The sequence below is a fragment of the Triturus cristatus genome, chromosome 5_1, assembly GCF_964204655.1.
Source record: "Triturus cristatus chromosome 5_1, aTriCri1.1, whole genome shotgun sequence".
Classification (NCBI taxonomy): domain Eukaryota; kingdom Metazoa; phylum Chordata; class Amphibia; order Caudata; family Salamandridae; genus Triturus; species Triturus cristatus.
The window spans coordinates 698,473,168-698,491,443 of NC_140587.1; the positions used below are offsets into that span (position 1 = coordinate 698,473,168).

Below are 18,276 nucleotides of genomic sequence, written 5' to 3' on the forward strand. Positions count from 1 at the left end.
CGATTGTTAACCATTTTCTTAAGGGCATTACGCATACGTTCCCAACTGTGCCCTTCATAATGCCTCAGTGGGACTTGAATCTTGTCTTGACTTTTCTGGTGTGCGCTCCCTTTGAGCCCCTTCATAACTGTCCCTTACGTCTTCTTACTCTCAAGACGGCTTTCCTGGTAGCTATCACCTCTGTCAGGAGAGTGAGTGAGCTCCAGGCTCTTTCTTCCAAACCTACTTTCCTTTCTGTTCATCCGGACAAGGTGGTTCTGAGGACACGTCCTTCTTTATTGCCAAAGGTTGTAACGCCCTTCCACATCGGGCAGACCATCACTTTGCTCACCTTTTTTCCGCCTCCGCATCCTTCAAGGGAAGAGGAGCGGCTTCACCGTCTGGACCCAAACCATGTGCTCGCATTCTATGTGCAGTGTACACAGCAGTTCCGGGTGGATGATCAGCTCTTTGCTGGCTACGTGGGCGCCAAAAGAGGTCGGGCGGTGCACAAACGGACCATCTCCCGGTGGGTTGTTCTGTGCATCAAAGCATGTTACTCCTTGGCCAAGAAGGAGCCTCCTGTGGGACTGCGTGCCCATTCAACCAGGGCAACTGCAGCCACTACTGCCTTCGAACGCGGTGTCCCCTTGCAGGATATTTGTCAGGCAGCTACGTGAGCCTCGCTGCACACGTTTAGCAAGCACTACTGCCTTGACAGTCAGGTCCGGAGAAATGGCTTCTTAGGCCGATCTGTGCTCTGTGACTTTCTGGTATAATTTTGTTTGCAGACCCACCACCGGGGTTGGTATTGCTGGGGTATCTATTCTAAGGTAAGGAATCTATCACTAACGTGTCGCTTTCAGATGCACAAGTTACTACTTGTGTAACGATATACCTGTAAGAGACATTAGTGATAGATTCCTTACCGCCCCACCCATCCTCCCCGTTCTGTGAACTGATTATGAGGGTTACGGTCATCCCCTTTTAGGGCCCTAGTTTTATGCACCAAAGGTCAGTTTCTGGCATGGCTCTGCGTTTCGGCGCGGACAGTTGTTTACAAAACTGACGTCAGCGCGCATGGGTGGCGCCTAAGTAGCCTCCGTGACGTCGTCCCGGCGTGTACGACGCCAGTGACGGGCGTGGAGCCGCAGGGCGCCACCTACTGGCGCGCAGGGGTACTGCTAAGCAGAAAACTTTCCGGATCCAGACTGACGCCTGGGGAATATTCTAAGGTAAGGAATCTATCACTAACAAATGTCTCTTACAGATATATCGTTACACAAGTAGTAACTTGTGTTTCTACGTCAGTAGCCTTGAGACACTACGCCTGGCTGAGGTCCACTGGCTTTTCCGAGGATGTCCAATCGACCCATTTGGAAATGCCTTTTGATGGACGTCGCCTGTTTGGCGACAAGGCGGACAATGCGCGCGAGCGCTTTTAGGACTCTCCACTACGGCCAGATCCTTGGGCCCCGCTGCCACCTCTCACCACATTCAGTTTGCCTTTTGCCCCTTTTGGGGCTATGGAAGGGGTGCCCCACCACGTTCAGCCCAGGACCACAGGCCGGTGCAAGCCACTCAACCTCTGCTCGTCTGGGGATGTGGGACCCAGCACCGTGTCTGGGAGCCAGTGGGCAGGCCAGTCCATCAGTGCCCCCTCTGCATCTGCCTCCAAGCCTTTCTAGTCAGGGCCACCAGTTGCCAGTGGGTGGCAGGATGCGCCATCATCTCCCCCACTGGCACCTCACGTCGGACAGGTGGGTTTTGCAGATAGTCCAAAGGGGCTACTCACTCCCCTTCAAGACTACCCCTCCCTCCATGCCACCAACACTCCGTCGTGTGTCGGAGGATCACTTGGCTCTTCTCTGTCAGGAAGTTCCGCTCTCTTGGCCAAGTGAGCCATCGAGCAAGTCCCTCTGCAAGAAGTAGGCCGTGGTTGTTCTTCCCACTACTTCCTGGTGCCCAAGAAGGACAAAAGCCTGCGTCCTGTCTTGGATCTCAGGGACGTCAACCGCTTCCTCCGGAAAGAGAAGTTCAAAATGTTGACATTGGCTCTGGTCTTGTCTGCCATCAACCATGGAGACTTGATGGTAGTGTTGGAATTGCAGAATGCTTATTTTCACATCCCCATTCTGCTGGCCCACAGGCGTTACCTATGGTTCACGGTAGGCCACGAGCATTTTCAGTTTACTGTGCTCCCCTTTGGCCTTGCAAGTGCCCCTCGGGTGTTCACGAAAGTGATGGCGGTGGTCGCAGCTCATCTGCGCAGATCAGGGGTTCCAGTATTCCCCTATCTCGACGACTGGCTGTTGAATGCGAGTTTGGCTCAGTCTGTCGTTTCCCACCTCCAGTCTAAGGTGGACCTCCTGCACTCGCTGGGGTTCACTATTAACGTGCCAAAGTCACACCTGATTTCCTCTCAGAAGCGCCTTTTCATCAGAGCAGTTTTGGATACAGCGAATTTTCGGGCCTATCCTCCCAAGCAGCGACTCCGGGATATTCAGGCTATGATACCGATGTTTCAGCCTCTATCCTTGGTTTCGCTGAGGATGACCCTGAGACTGCTGGGCCTCATGGCTTCCTGCATCCTGCTGGTGGACTGTACCAGTTGGCATATGCGGGCTCTGCAGTGGGACCTGAAGTTACAGTGGGCGCAGCATCAGGGGAATCTTTCCGATGTCGTCCAGATCTCGGAGGGCACTGCACACCAATTGCAGTGGTGGCTAACGAACCAGGATTGGGTCGACGGCAGATCCCTCTCCCTTCCCCAACCAGACTTCACAGTGGTGACAGATGCATCACTTCTGGGATGGGGCGGCCACATGGGAGAGGCGGAGATCAGAGGCCTCTGGTCTCCCGCGGAGTCTGAGCTCCACATCAACCTGCTGGAGCTCTGGGCGATCCGTCTTGCACTGAAAGCATTACTTTCTTCTGTTAAAAGGAGAGTAGTGCAGGTGTTCACGGACAACACCACTGCCATGTGGTACTGCAAGAAACAGGGCAGGGTGGGCTCGTGGACCCTATGTCAAGAGGCTCTCCGCCTCTGGACGTTGCTGGAACATCACTGCATGTCCCTGGTGGTTCAACACCTGGCAAGTTCCCTGAACGCCAGGGCGGACAAACTCAGCCGCCGGTGCATGATGGATCTCGAATGGCATCTTCATCGGAGGTAGTGCAAGGTCTCTTTCAGCAATGGGGAGATCTGTTCACCACCGAAGAGAACGCACAATGTCAGCAGTTCTGCGCGTTAGAATTTCTAAGGCGGCAGTCGCTCTTATTGAAATTGCGGTCTTCTATAAGTCTTTCCGCCTGTACCACTTCTGCCCAAAGTGCTTAGGAACGACGAACGCAGGGTCGACCGACGCCACCTACTGACGCACAGGAGTACTGCTGAAGAAAAAAATCTCCCGATCCAGTCTGACGCCTGGGGTTAATTTCTGCGGTAAGGCATCTATAACTAATATATGTCCCTTACAGGTATATCGTTACCAAAGTTAGGTAACTAATTCATTCAGTTAACATTTAACCATGTTACCCTGGCCTGATGTCGACAGATCTAATTATTTGTGGACCAGAGTGCCACAATCTCATTTTACTTTTATTTAGAAGCACTATTTGGTTTGACCTTACTCTATCTACAAGATTAAGTGGAACATCAGTGGTAGGAACGACAGGACTGATACCTCAGATCTGAAAGAGAATAGTTTGATAGTGTGCACAGCTGACTAGGTGCATGGCCTAGAGAATTATCTTGTTTACTGTAGTAGTAAATGCAGCTTATTTTAAGATTCCTCTAATAACTCTTTGCACCTTTTTTGATTGATTCTTTGCCACAGGACTGGATGGAGGATGCCAAAAATGAGTTAGCAAAATCACAGAGAAATAAGAAACATATTAAGCAAATGTATGATGAAATGTACAAAAACCTGGGAAATTTGGAAGCTCCACTTCTTGGGCCCTTCCGAAGGAAATTTATTCAGGTCTGTAAAATGTTTAATTTTTGGTAAGGACAACATAAACAAATGTAAGTACTTGTGGATGACATTATATTGCAAGCGTTTTGTCTGCATCTCTAATTTATTTTTACCTATTTTATAGTGAGTAAAAACGTGAATAACAAGTGTACACATGAAAACTAAAAATTAGGCATTCTTATTTAACATGGGTGTACATTTTGCCTGGTCTCATAGGAAGTTGTTGAATCCTTTTCACTAGTTTTAAATCTCTCTAATTAGTGTATGATAAACAATATTCCTATTGTTACTACTATAGCTTAATGCCAGATTGACAATAAAACAGCAGATTCTTCGTCTTTGAAGTGTTCTCATCCATCAGGCTTGAACTCATGAATAATTGTTTTTCTATAGAAAGATTTTATTGTTTCAATGTGGGTGTTCTGCATTACATCAACTCACAAAGAGAAGTGTTGTATCCCATCTTCATGGTGGAATTTGTCACAGTGTTATTGCCTCACAATGTAGTGGAACCCACACAAAGGGAAAATAAGTAAAATACATAAGATTCAAGAAAGCAACAAAGTCAAAGAGAATCGAAGCTTTTGGAAAATAGATGTTTTCATCAGCTAGCATTGTTCTCTGGCCAGTCAATGACAGATGTTTGCCTGGGAGATGTTCCCACGCTTAATGGAAATTAGGATCTTGCTGGCAGTCTGTGAGGAAATGGGCATTTTGCAGGTTCACCTCCACTTTTCTGCCCTCATTTTGACTACTAGGCACCGGGTGTAATGACTCTGAAATGCCCCGAGCCTGCTAATCAATGCTCTGTACATGTACTCTGACCCTTAAAAAAGTACATGTTTAAATGACTTATCCCCAATTGACATAACTTGACTTACTTGTAAGTCTGTAATATGTCGTACTAGGGGTATCTAGGACCTGTACATTAAAGTGCTCTCATGGACTGCAGCACTAGTTGTGCCACCACGAGTATGACAAGGCAGAGGCATGACTTCCAGCCTGGCAGTGCAGTTTTAAACTGTTAAATCGACTTTGCCATTTGAAGCAATGGCAAAACCCAAGCCTTTTTTAATATAAGTAAGTTTCCCTAAAGCAGGCCTACTGGACCCTAAATGCAGGGTGCGTTATATTAAAAGGTTGGACCTGTAGTTGTTATTAAGATCCTAACAGTAAAAATCAACATTGTTGTTTTTACTGTTGAAAGGCTAGTAGCCCCATTGGTGAGTGCAGAGTTACAGGCTGACATCTCAGTCCTGCTAACTTCTGAATGGGACTACTAAGGTTGGTACTTTAAGTTATCAAACGAATCGGTGAATTAAATTCGATTTAATGGTTAAATCCAATTTAATGTCCCTAATGGGCAAAGTGCAACTTTAGTAAGTTTCTATTTTGTTGCCCAAGGTTTTACAGTTCCCGTTTACACTTGCACACAAAGGACTGTCTTCAAGCCAGCCTTCTAGCTGACTGGGGAGAAGTGTGAATGATTCCCAGGAAAGCCGGCAAAGGGCCTGCTGGGGAGAAATATTATCTCCTCCTGGCAAGGAAAGTCACACGGGATGTGAGCCCAAAAGGTGAGCTTTAAAGGGGAAGTTGCCTTTGAAGAGCAAATTGTAAAGACACTCGAAGAGGGGGTAGTTCTTGTTTAGGTAGACAGAAGGGTACCATGGACATCGATGGGAAAACACTGGTCAGACCAGTTCTCCCGTGGGCGAACTGGTTTTTTTTTCCAGCCCTTTCAGCTTTTTTTTGCATTAGGTGGACCGCTGTCCTTATTTAGATCACATGTTGTGATGATGTTTATAAATTATTTGACTTGTTTCTTTCCTTGCAAAATCTTTGTGATCTAAATTTGGTCCTCACTTTCCTCATATGTACTCCCTTCTAACGACTGGAAAGCTGCCCAGTGCATATCTTGGTTGCGATAACTTCAAATTGTTACATGAGTGAACTCCAAGTTCTCTCAGTACTAATGCCTTTTCACATTTTCCCCCAGATAATGTGGTGGTGAATCTAGGGCGGCCTTTCAAACAAAGGTCTTGACTGCTTTTCGCATCGGGCAATCCATCCCCCTCCAGTGTTCTTTGGTTCGCCTCACCCTCCAAAAGAGAAGGAGAAACTCCATAGGCTGACCCAAAGAGAGCCTTGAGCTTTTACAGCAATCACACTAAAGACGATCAGATGGATGATTTTTGGTGGGCTTGTCTGGTCCTGAGAAAGGCAAGGCAGTGGAGAAAAGGACTTTTATCTGTGTGGCATGAGGGGGGAGGCCCCTGTGCAACCCTGCATACGGTGGAAGCAGCCTCCAATAGGCCCGCATTCTGTCCCTCTAGCCGGCCTAACGGCAAATGACGAAATATTGAAGTAATACTATTACAAAATGTGACGCATTATGCTGCGTAATTTGCCGCCGCATACTTTACTCAGTCCTGCCGCATAAATGTTGACGTTTCCTGCTGCATAGTTCCAGTGGCCTCATATGGTTAACAAACATTGATGTGATCTGTACAAATTATGTATACGCACTTACGAGACATCTAGCCTAAAGTTACATGCATATCTAAGTATCTACATATCCCTCCACTAAATCAGTGTGTACCAACTGTTTGGGCACGTTTATGGAATGATGCGGCACTTGACAGTTATTTGAAGTTTTGCTGTTTGCTTTGTTCCTAACAGAGGTAGTAGCCATGGGCACAGTTAAGGGCTATTTATCGGCTCTTTCAGCTTTTTTGCAGGGCTGAATCAGCCTTCATTATTCAAATCACCCTTTTGATGATTTCTTTTAAAGGTTTGCAACATTTGTTTCCACCACACTCCTTTGTGATTCCCCAGTGTGAAGTGGTCTTAGTGTTCACGATCTTGATGTGCACCCCTTATGAACAGTTGTGCAGTTGTCCCATGAGACATCTGACCTTAAAGACAGACACTGCCATAACATCAGCTAGATGTGTCAGCAGGCTTTACGCTCTTTCTGTAAATCCACCTTACATCACTTTCTTCCCTGACAAGTTTGTTTTGAGAACCCAGCTTCCTTTCCACTGAAAGTGGTTAGTCCTATGCATGTCTGCTAGGCCATCACCCTTCAACTTTCTTTGCTCTGTCACACCCCTCAGAGGGGGAAGAAAGACTCCATCGATTGGACCCTAAAAGAGCTTCCAATTTCTAAATTGAAATATCGGCTCTCTGTAGGGTTTTCCAGAGCAAAGAAGGCTAAAGCAGTGCAAAAAATGTACCATCTCATCTGATGGATTTTTCTATGCATAAAGATCTGCTAGACACTGCTGAAAAAGCAGCCCCCAGAAGGCTTATGGGTTTGTTGTACCAGACCAAAATCTTCTACCACTACAAGAGCATGCCAAGTGCTTGTGCTGGACTAATATTAAGCAGGCACGTGGGCTTCAGTACACCCATTCATGAAGAATTACTGCCTCAGTAGTGAGGTCTGTCGTGAGGTACATTTTGCCACGCAGTCCTGCAGGTCTTTGATGGTCTGAGCCAATACTCATACCCACCACCTTGGAAATTAATGCTATGGTATTTATTCACAAGATGAGGAATCTGAAGTTAGAAGCACCCATCAGAAGTTACTTACCTTCTGTAATGATCTATCTGACGGATTCTCTTATTGAACCACAGATTCCTCACTGAGCTTTCCATCTTCCCTTTCTGTGAACTGAACTCATTTTCATCTAAAATGGTCCAAATCTAGAGATCTGCACACAGGGCTTTTTGCCGATACACCCTGCGTTTGAGTACACGGACAGCCCTGAAAGAAATTGGTGTTATTGTCTGGGTGGCACTTATATGCGGCTCAGTCAATCACTTCTGGAGCGAAAAGATGTGAGTGCCGAGTCACACAATGCCACCTAGCAGCGTGACAGAGAAACACTATGAATGTTTACGGATCCAGTCTGATGCCTGGGCATTATCCACAAGGTGAAAAATCTTTGGTTAAATAAAGTGTCAGCCATTAAGATCGTTACTAATGGTAATTAACTTGTTCTTCTTTGAAATTAATTGATAAAGAATTTTTAGAGTCTTTAAATTAATGGCTCACTTGTCATTCTAAATCACTTTGTCAATTTCAGACCTATGGCAAGGAAATAGATAAACTCTTTGGAAAAGGAGGCTCGAAACTCTTGGATATGGAACTCAAATCATTCACCACAGTCACGGATTCCTTGTTGTCAAAGATGAAAGAATGTCAGAAAGAACCAGGAAACTTGAAAGAATGTTCTCCTTGGATGAGTGAATTTAAACCTGAGTTTTTGAGGAATGAGCTGGAAATACCTGGTTTGTAACTCTATGGCAGTGTTCACAATACATAGCTTGTGTACTTAAAATTGCGAGTGTTGTATAGTGTGTAACATGACCTATGTTATCCTTTCTTGAATGTTTATGGCAACTTAGAAAATCTCTGCGTTAATATATATGGTTTCAATTGATTTAATATCAAGTCTAAACACACAACACAGCCTCTTTCAGCAGTAAACCTGAGTGTTTGCTTCATTTATTTTCAACAGTCACCATATTTCTGAATTTCTTTAGAAGCAAACATAATTTCAGACATGGTTATACAAATGTTACCATCTCATTGTAGATATCTGATATTCTGTGCCATGTGTCCAAATTCTTGTGTACTGCAGGTGGAATGATGGAAACCTCTTACCAAAACATTAGCCACTTGCCTTTCTTGTAACATTGCTTAAACATGTGTATCTGAAAGAGACACGTTAGTGATAGATTCCTTACCTTAGAATATTCCCCAGGCGTCAGTCTAGATCCGGAAAGTTTTCTGCTTAGCAGTACCCCTGTGCGCCAGTAGGTGGCACCGTGCGCGCCGGGATGACGTCACGGAGGCTACTTAGGCGCCACCCATGCATGCTGACGTCCGTTCTTTCTTTTTCCGCGCCAAAAGCGCAGATCCGGATTGAGCACGTACCTCTGTAATTTTTTGACCACTTTTTTGAGACTTTTTTGTCGCCTTCTCTTGTCTCCTGGTGCACGTACGGATGCCCGGCTTTAAGTCTTGCGGGTCGTGCCACCGTAATATGTCGGTGGCGGACCCCCATGATGTCTGCCTCTACTGCCTGGAGAACAACCACGACTCCCGGGATTGTCGGGACACCCGTGCCATGGCCCTGAAGGCATTACGGGAGCGGCGCTGGAAGTTGCTGGAGGTCCAGCACTCCTCTCACCGCTGCTCCGGGTCTAGGGGCCGTTCGCGGGACCGCAGCCGTCGCTCCTCGGACTCTAAGTCTACACCTTCAGATTCCGGTAAGCGACGCCATAAGAAGATTTCGAAGAAGCGTGTTCGCTCTCCGACGTTCCCCCGTTGCTCCCCGGAGGCGGACGTGGGGGACAGGGGCTACACCCCTGTAGCTCCTCTGGAGCCTGGTAGTCCTGCGGCCTACCCGCTATACCCGGGTTCGTCGGCGACTCCCGAACAGCGGCAAGAGTTCCTTGCTGCGTTGGACCGCCTGTTTAGGCCTCGGGCTCCCGCCTGCGGTCCCCGCGGCCCAGTGTCCAGATCCTGTTGACCAGGCGGCACCGCCTCCGGCGCCAGCCCCGGAGCCACTGGATCCAGCGCCCGCGGCTCTGGCCCCGGCGCCACATGGCGCAACGCCGCTGGCTCCGACGCTGCCCTTGGCTCCGGCCCCAGCGCCGCCACAGGCGCCACACTGGGTGCCATTTATCCTGCCCCTGCCTCGGTCTTGGACCATTTTGTTCCGACTTGGGATCCTCATTGGGATGCGGCTCTGGGTCGGCCCCGGTCGGCGCCGCTCCCGGCGCCGCTGGCCCCCTCTCCGGTTCCGGTCCTGCCGCGGCGACCGGCTCCTTCTACCCCAGAGCCGAATGAGGACTGGGACGGCTCCGAGGACCCCCTTGCGCAGCAGTGTGACTCTGAGCAGGATTGGGTGGATGACCTTCAAGATGCGGGTAAACTTGATGTGTCTTCTGACCCGGGGTTTGCCTTGCCTCTGCCTACTATGGAGGAGGGCGCTTCCTACACTATGGTGCTGCGTCGAGCCGCGGAGACGCTTCACCTCGACCTCCCTACGGTGGCCCTTAAGATCAACCTCCTTACGGAGGTGCTCCAGACGGCGTCTACGTCGTCGGAGCCGCTGTACCCTTTCAATGAGGCCCTTACCGAAGTCCTCTTGGGTATTTGGTTGCGGCCGGCCTCAGGGGCGCCGGTGGATAAGAAAGTCACTAGGCGTCATCGCCCGGCGCCTGGTTATTCCGCCTTCTTGACCACTGCCTTTCCCTCGGCTCCGCCGGATATAGGACTCTAAGAAGCTGGACCAATATGGCAAGAAGTTGTTCTCCTCAGCCAGTTTGGGGTTGAGATCGGTTAATACCGCCTGCTTATTGGGCCGTTACTCCCACGCAGTGTGAGATTCGGTGGCGGAGGTTCTGCCTCAGTGCTCTGCGGAGGTCCAGGTTGTCACCCGATGTCCAGAGCTCGGTCATGGACATACCCTTCGATGGCTCCCGCCTCCTTGGTGATAAAGCTGACAATGCCCTGGAGCGCTTTAAAGACTCTTGTGCGACGGCCAAGTCTTTGGATCTTTCCTCGAAAAACCCTGCCACAACGGGGTTTCGTTCCTTTCGTGGGCAGGGGTATCCAGGCGCGCTCTTCCAGCAAGCCTGTGCAGAACCAGCCTCAGCGAGGCCGCGACGTGGGTTCCGCAGGGGCGGGTCTGGTAACAAGCGTGTGGGGCAGTCCACTTCCACCCCCGCTGCTTCCACCTCGAAACCTTCCTAATCCGAGCTTCAGTGGCACCCCACGCCAGTGGGTGGCAGGGTTCACCTCCACCTCCACCGCTGGTGCGAGATTACGTCAGACAAGTGGGTGCTGCAGATAATCTGCCAAGGTTACTCGCTCTTCTTTCTGTCCTCCTCTCCAGCCATGCCACCTCGGTACCACCGCATGTCCGGGGATCATTTGTCTCTCCTCTGTCAGGAAGTCCCGGCCCTCCTGGCCAAGGGGGCCATCGAGTACGTTCCCGATCAGGAAGTAGGGAGTGGTTGCTATTCCCACTACTTTCTGGTCCCCAAGAAGGACAAGGGGAGCCTGCGCCCCATCTTGGACCTTCGGGACGTCAATCGCTTCCTCCGGAAGGAGAAGTTCAAGATGCTGACTCTGGCTCAGGTCCTGTCTGCCCTGGACCCTGGCGACTGGATGGTAGCGTTGGACTTGCATGACGCTTATTTTCACATTCCCGTCCTGCCGGCCCACCGGCGTTACCTGTGGTTCACGGTAGGCCAAGAGCATTTTCAGTTTGCCGTGCTCCCCTTCGGCCTTACCAGCGCCCCTCGGGTGTTCACGAAGGTGATGGCGGTGGTCGCACCTCATCTGCGCAGGTCAGGGGTGTCAGTTTTTCCCTACCTCGATGACTGGCTGTTGAAGGCAGGTTCACCCCAGGCAGTTGTCTCCCACCTCCAGACTACGGCCGACCTCCTGCATCTGCTGGGGTTCATCAATGTGCCGAAGTCGCACCTGAGTCCCTCTCAGAAGATCCCTTTCATCGGAGAGGTTCTGGATTTGACGCTGTTTCGGGTTTATCCTCCCGAACAGCGAGTCCGGGATATTCAGGCTATGGTTCCGCACTTTCAGCCTCTATCCTGGGTTTGTCAGGATGACCCTCCGGCTTCTGGGCCCGATGGCCTCCTGCATCCTGCTGGTACCGCATGCCAGATGGCATATGCAGGCTCTGCAGTGGGACCTGAAGTTCCATGGGGCGCAGCATCAGGGCAACCTGTCCGATCATGTCCAGATCTCGGAGGGGACTGCACGGCAATTGCAGTGGTGGCTCACGAATCGCGATTGGGTCAATGGCAGATCCCTCTCCCTTCCCCATCCGGAGCACACAGTAGTGACGGATGCGTCCCTCCTGTTTGTGGAGGCCACTTGGGAGAGGCGGAGATCAGAGGCCTCTGGTCTCTGGCGGAGTCCCAGCTCCATATCAACCTTCTGGAGCTGTGGGCGATCCGGCTTGCACTGAAGGCATTCCTTCCCTCTGTCTGGGGAAGTGTCGTGCAGGTGTTCAAGGACAACACCACCGCTATGTGGTATTGCAACAAACCGGGTGGGGTGGGGTTGGAGACCCTATGTCAGGAGGTTCTGCGCCTCTGGACGTGGCTGGGACATCAAGGCATTACCTTGGTGGTTCTACAACTGGCAGGTTCTCTGAACACCAGGGCAGTCGAACTCAGCCGCCGGTGCATGGTGGATCACGAGTGGTGTCTAAACTTGGACGTGGCGCAAGTTCTCTTTCTGCGATGGGTAGAGCCTTGGTTAGATCTATTCGCCACCAAAGAGAACGTGCAATGTCATCAGTTCTGCGCGTTGGAATTTCCAAGGTGGCACTCGCTCGGAGACGCCTTTCATCTCGAGTGGAGCTGCGGTCTGTTGTACGCCTTTCCGCCTATACCCATTCTGCCCACAGTGCTGAAGAAGATCAGGCGCGACCGGGCCTAAGTTACTCTTGTGGCTCCGGACTGGGCTCTAAGAGTATGGTATCCCGAGCTACTCAGTATGAGCATCGATTCCCCGATCCGTCTGCCTCTTCGGCAGGATCTTCTGTTGCAGCAGCAGGGGACGGTCCTCCACCCGAACCTGTCCAGCCTCCACCTCCATGCTTGGAGATTGAGCGGCGACAGTTGACACCTTTCGATCTTCCTCCCAAAGTCTGTGATGTCATCCTGGCAGCCAGGCGTCCCGCCACTAAAACGGTGTATGCCTGTAGGTGGAACAGATTTGTGGCATGGTGCACAGCTAAGACTGTGGATCCCCTTTCTGCCCCTCTTTCTGAGGTTCTTCTGTTCCTTCTCTTTTGGCCCAGCAGGGCTCTGCTCTGGGCACTCTTACAGGTTATCTTTCGGCCATCTCTGCCTTTCTACGGCTTACAGATCAGCCTTCTCTTTTTTAAGTCCCCGGTTGTTAACTGTTTTCTTAAAGGCATTACGCGTACGTTCCCACCTGTGCCCTTCATAATGCCTCAGTGGGACTTGAATCTTGTCTTGACTTTTCTGATGTGCGCTCCCTTTGAGCCCCTTCATAACTGTCCCTTACGTCGTCTTACTCTCAAGACGGCTTTCCTGGTAGCTACCACCTCTGCCAGGAGAGTGAGTGAGCTCCAAGCTCTTTCTTCCAAACCTCCTTTCCTTTCTCTTCATCCGGACAAGGTGGTTCTGAGGACACGTCCTTCTTTCTTGCCAAAGGTTGTCACGCCCTTCCACATCGGGCAGACCATCACTTTGCCCACCTTTTTTCCACCTCCGCATCCTTCAAGGGAAGAGGAGCGGCTCCACCGTCTGGACCCAAAACATGTCCTCGCGTTCTATCTGCAGCGTACACTGCCGTTCCGGGTGGATGATCAGCTCTTTGTTGGCTACGTGGGTGCCGAAAGAGGTCGGGCGGTGCACAAATGGACCATCTCTCGGTGGGTTGTTCTGTGCATCCAAGCCTGTTACTCCTTGGCCAAGAAGGAGCCTCCTGTGGGACTGCGTGCCCATTCGACCAGGGCAACTGCAGCCACTACTGCCTTGGGACTCGGTGTCTCCTTGCAGGATATTTGTCAGGCAGCTACGTGGGCCTCGCTGCACACGTTTACCAAGCACTACTGCCTTGACAGTCAGGTCCGGAGAGACGGCTTCTTTGGCTGTTCTGTGCTTCGTGACTTTCTGGTGTAATCTTGTTTGCAGACCTACCACCGGGGTTGGTATTGCTGGGGTATCTATTCTAAGGTAAGGAATCTATCACTAACGTTTCTCTTTCAGATGCACAAGTTACTACTTGTGTAACGATATATCTGTAAGAGACATTAGTTAGTGATAGATTCCTTACCTCCCCACCCATCCTCGCTGTTCTGCGAACTGATTACTATGGTTAAGGTCATCCCCTTTTATGGCCCTAGTTTTATGCACCAAAGGTCACGGCGCGCAGGGGTACTGCTAAGTAGAAAACTTTCTGGATCTAGACTGACGCCTGGGGAATATTGTATGGTAAGGAATCTATCACTAACTAAAGTCTCTTACAGATATATCATTACACAAGTAGTAACTTGTGCTTTAATTTCAATAATCTTACAAATTTGTACAGCTCAATCTTCGTTATACACCAGTCATTTGCTGTCAAAGGGCAAAAACCTAGACCTTTTTTCAAAACTGAAATCATATCTGTAGTCAGTACAACATTTGACAAATTAATCACATTGATTTCCTTAGACAGACTAAGAGTACTACAGTCTATTGATTTTTCCATGACCGGGTCCTCATTCCCCGTTTCACACCAATATACAGCATGACTTAGGAATCATGGCCTTAAAAGCCTTTTGAAATAAACAGCCTGTTGAATATTTTGAGCATACCGAAATGTTACTTGCCATGACGAGATTGGTTCTAGAGATCAATGTGTTTCTCTTTGATAACAAGTGGTACAGGCAGATACTCTGGACTACCATCGGTTCCAGGTTCGCTCCGTCCTTTGCCAACCTCTTTATGGGTTGGTTTGAGGCGGAGCGGATCTGGGGCCCTAAAGGAGGACACTGGACCGATTACATTTATTATTGGGGCAGCTTCATTGATGACTGCTTACTGTTATGGACTGTTGCTGAACTTGAGGAATTTGTTGCTTACCTGAATGATAATGGCTATAATTTAAAGTTTACTACACACTATGACTCACAACTTATTGTTTTTCCGGATGTTGAACTATATATTGTGGCGGATAAGATATATAGCAGAATGTTTCACAAGACTACTAGTTGTAATGCTTTACTGCATGCGGAAAGCTGTCACCCCAAATGTCAAATCAATACCATTCCATACGGGGAAATGGTGAGGGCCCGTAGGAACTGTTCTGAACAGATGCTGTTTTCTGTGAATGTTTTACTTCATTAAGCTGTGGAAATACTACCAGATTAAATTGGAATAAAGAAAAGGATCTTGGAACAGCATATTTAGACTCCAACAAATTTATTGGACTTTAAAAAAATGATTGTGTGTGCTCAGGGTAGACCCTTTGTTTCTGTAAATAATTTATTTGAGTGTATTTAAATCTGGGATTTCTTGCAACCCTCTTAGGGTAACTCAGTGCACCCCTTTATTCAGTGTCCATGAGTTCTCTCCCTATACATTGCTCTCACCATGTCGTCAAAGAAGACAACTCAGGAAATGGCATACGGTTATGGAATTTAATCACAATCTACATCTGCCTGATTAGAACTGATGTCTAGGTATTGACTTGTTTAATACAATGCCCCGTTCAGCCATCCATGCACGAATATCTCGCTCACTTAAATTGTAAAATACACCAACTCTTAAGGAAATGATCATGCTCTTACTACTCTGTTATGTTTATGGGATGTTTTATAGAAATCTCTTATTTTCTCAATGCTCCGTCTTACCACAATACGGTGTGGATTTTAAAGATCTGCTTTGTACCTAAATATATCTTTGTAAGCGACTGTTGGCCGTCATTTGATAGATTAGTGTGGTCATAAAAAACTCTTTTCTTCTTGTATATGTTTATTTATAATTCAATGCCGGTACCATATTTTCAGGTCAGTATGATGGAAAATCTAAACCTTTGCCGGAATACCATGTGAAGATTTCAGGATTCGATGAACGGGTATGGAAATTTCTTTTGGGGGGAGGAGATTCCTCACTTTGGTAGTTCAGTTTAGCTGTATGAAAGCATGGTGTGCAGCCCAAATTATGTATCTCTGTTTAACCCTAAATAATCAACATAACACACATTTGAGTGTCATGTCTTCGTTTTATGTTGTTCTAGTCGTATTGTGATTTATACCTCATGTAGAGTATCACATGTATATACAGTATGATTGGTTTTGTTTCTTATGGATCAGCTATCATTATGGAAGATCCAGAGCGTTATTCTAAAATAATGTTTTGTGGAATTAGGAAAAATGTCAGGTATCATAAAATCGTAAAAAGCACTTGTTTCCTTTAAGGTGAAAATAATGAAGTCCCTTCGAAAACCAAAGCGAATAATTATAAGAGGGGGTGACGAAAAGGAGTACCTTTTTCTTGTAAAAGGTGGTGAAGACTTGCGGCAGGATCAAAGGATAGAACAGCTGTTCGAGGTCATGAATATCATCCTTTCCCAGGATGCTGCGTGCAAGCAAAGAAACATGCAACTAAAAACATACCAAGTGATACCAATGACAACCAGGTAAATAGACAGCAAGTTGATATGTTTTCTCTCTCCGCTTAAACAGAAGGATGCCAATTCCCGAAATGTACTGTTTCACACACTGTCATAGTTTTTTAGATTTATATCATCAGTAGCACTGTTTTTCTTTGATGATTGTCTTTGCAGAGCTTCTTTTCCTACTCACTTTTGCTGCACTTGAGAGGAACCCGGATCCATACTATATTGGTGCTTAATATCCATCTTCTTTCACTTACAGAAATGTCAATCTAACTAATGAGACTTTGAGCTCTCTTTCCCACTGCAAAGGGGTGGTGTTTTCCTAAACCCCCACAGGGGTTTCCCCTTCCCATGACATCAATCATGTTGTCATCCATACAAAGTACAGGTTGATTGATAGTACCTTCCAAATACCCATACTAACAGCCTTTTAGGCATAGTCCTCTTCAGACTGGACCTGGACAATCCTGCAATAGCTCCTGCACAGTGGCAGGTGACACCATCTTCCTGCCTTTTAACTCCATCATTCCTCCAAACATGACAGTATTTCGCCATACATAGGTGCTGCTTCTGCAAACTTACACTAGTTCCGTAGCTCTGCTTTAATGAGTTATTTTACAGAAATTTCTAACAAAACATTTTTAGCAGTGCGCATGGATTTCTCCAACCAGCACAATAGGGATTAAACCATTGTGCGCATGTTGAAAGCCGAGGTTTGCCACAGACATGACAGCTCTCTGTAGTGACTTAGCACCAAACATAACTCCAAGCTGTTAGACCTGACAGCCTTAGGATGTCCCCCCCCAACATTTTGCCTACTTCCTCATCCAATTCTCTGACCTCGTTTTTGCTGGCTTTAAAACTCTGTGCACTTCACCACTACTAACCATTTCTAAAGTGCTTGTGCTCTGTCTCCTAATCTTGGGATCATTTGTTCATCCCCAATCGGCATATTTAATTTGCTTATACGTCCCTAATAAAGTGGTACCCCTTTTACCCAGGGATTGTAAATTAAATAATCCTAGTAGGCTTGCAGCACTGATTATGCCACCCACTTAAGTAGCCCTTTAACCATGTTTCAGGCCTGCGACTTCAGAGCCTGTGTGTGCAGTTTACACTGCCATGTCGAACTGGCAAAACAACCATTTTGCCAGTCCCAAATATTCCCTTTTTATGCATTTGTTACCTCTAAGGTAGGCCCTTTATAACCCAGAGGGCAGGGTGCAATGTATTGAAAAGGCAGGACATGTACTTTTAAGTTTGCATGTCTTGGTAGTGAAAAACTCCCAAAGTCGTTTTTCACCACTGCAAGGCCTATCTCTTCCATAGGATAACATTAGGATTATCTTATTACATTTTGTAAGTGTCATTTCCAATTGGGAAGAGATAAGACCCCCAAGTCTCGTGTCTCTAGACTCACAATTTAAAATCGCAACTTACGGTGAAGTCGTATTTTAAATTGCAATTCTGTGAAGTCGCATTTTAAATTGCAATTCTGAAACTGCCACTTTTTGAAAGCTAGCATTTTCTTACTTTAGCCATTTGTTGCCTGGTGCCTGTCTCTGTTCAGTCTGGGGTGGGTGAAAGCTGGTCTTAGTGTATTCTCTCTAGACAGCCACACACAAAGGGAGCTTAGGTGTGACTTGATGAGCCATCCTGGGAGATGGGAGGGAGGAACTGGGCACAGCCTCACACTTACACCTGAATAGGCTGTGTCCTGTCCAGACATAAAAGTTTGCATACCCCCTGTAATGAGTCTGGAGCCAGGGCAGAAAGAGAGGACCTCTGTGCACTTCAAAGACCCTTCTTTGAAGTCTCCCACTTCAAAAGCACAACTGGGTATAAGTACTAGACCTCCAAAACCATTACTTCAGTACACTTCTGGACCTGTGACCACTACCAGGAAGAAGAACTGCTGCTCTGGTGGACTGCTGCTTGGCTGGACTCCTGCCTTGCTGTGCTGACCTGCTATTCCCCTGTTTGGGTGAGATGATGGGACCTGCATCACTTGAACCAAGAGTGACTCCAAGGGCTTGTTGGCTTGCCTACTAATCTGAAGTCTCAGGGAAATAAAAAAACTTCCAACTCTTCTGCTGCTTTACCTTGACTCTGCCATGTGTGATTCTGCCCTGCCAA

At 47.9% G+C, this 18,276-nt stretch overlaps 1 protein-coding gene across 3 annotated transcripts in view; it reads left to right on the forward strand.

Moving 5' to 3' along the window:
• Nucleotides 1-18,276, forward strand: part of PRKDC (protein kinase, DNA-activated, catalytic subunit) — a 2,754,228-nt gene that overhangs the window by 2,370,870 nt on the left and 365,082 nt on the right. For all 3 annotated transcript variants that reach the window (XM_085605657.1, XM_085605658.1, XM_085605659.1), the window contains 4 exons: nucleotides 3,819-3,962; nucleotides 8,048-8,252; nucleotides 15,530-15,597; nucleotides 15,941-16,161. In XM_085605657.1, coding sequence (XP_085461783.1) covers nucleotides 3,819-3,962; nucleotides 8,048-8,252; nucleotides 15,530-15,597; nucleotides 15,941-16,161 — 638 coding nt within the window. The remainder of the gene's footprint in view (nucleotides 1-3,818; nucleotides 3,963-8,047; nucleotides 8,253-15,529; nucleotides 15,598-15,940; nucleotides 16,162-18,276) is intronic.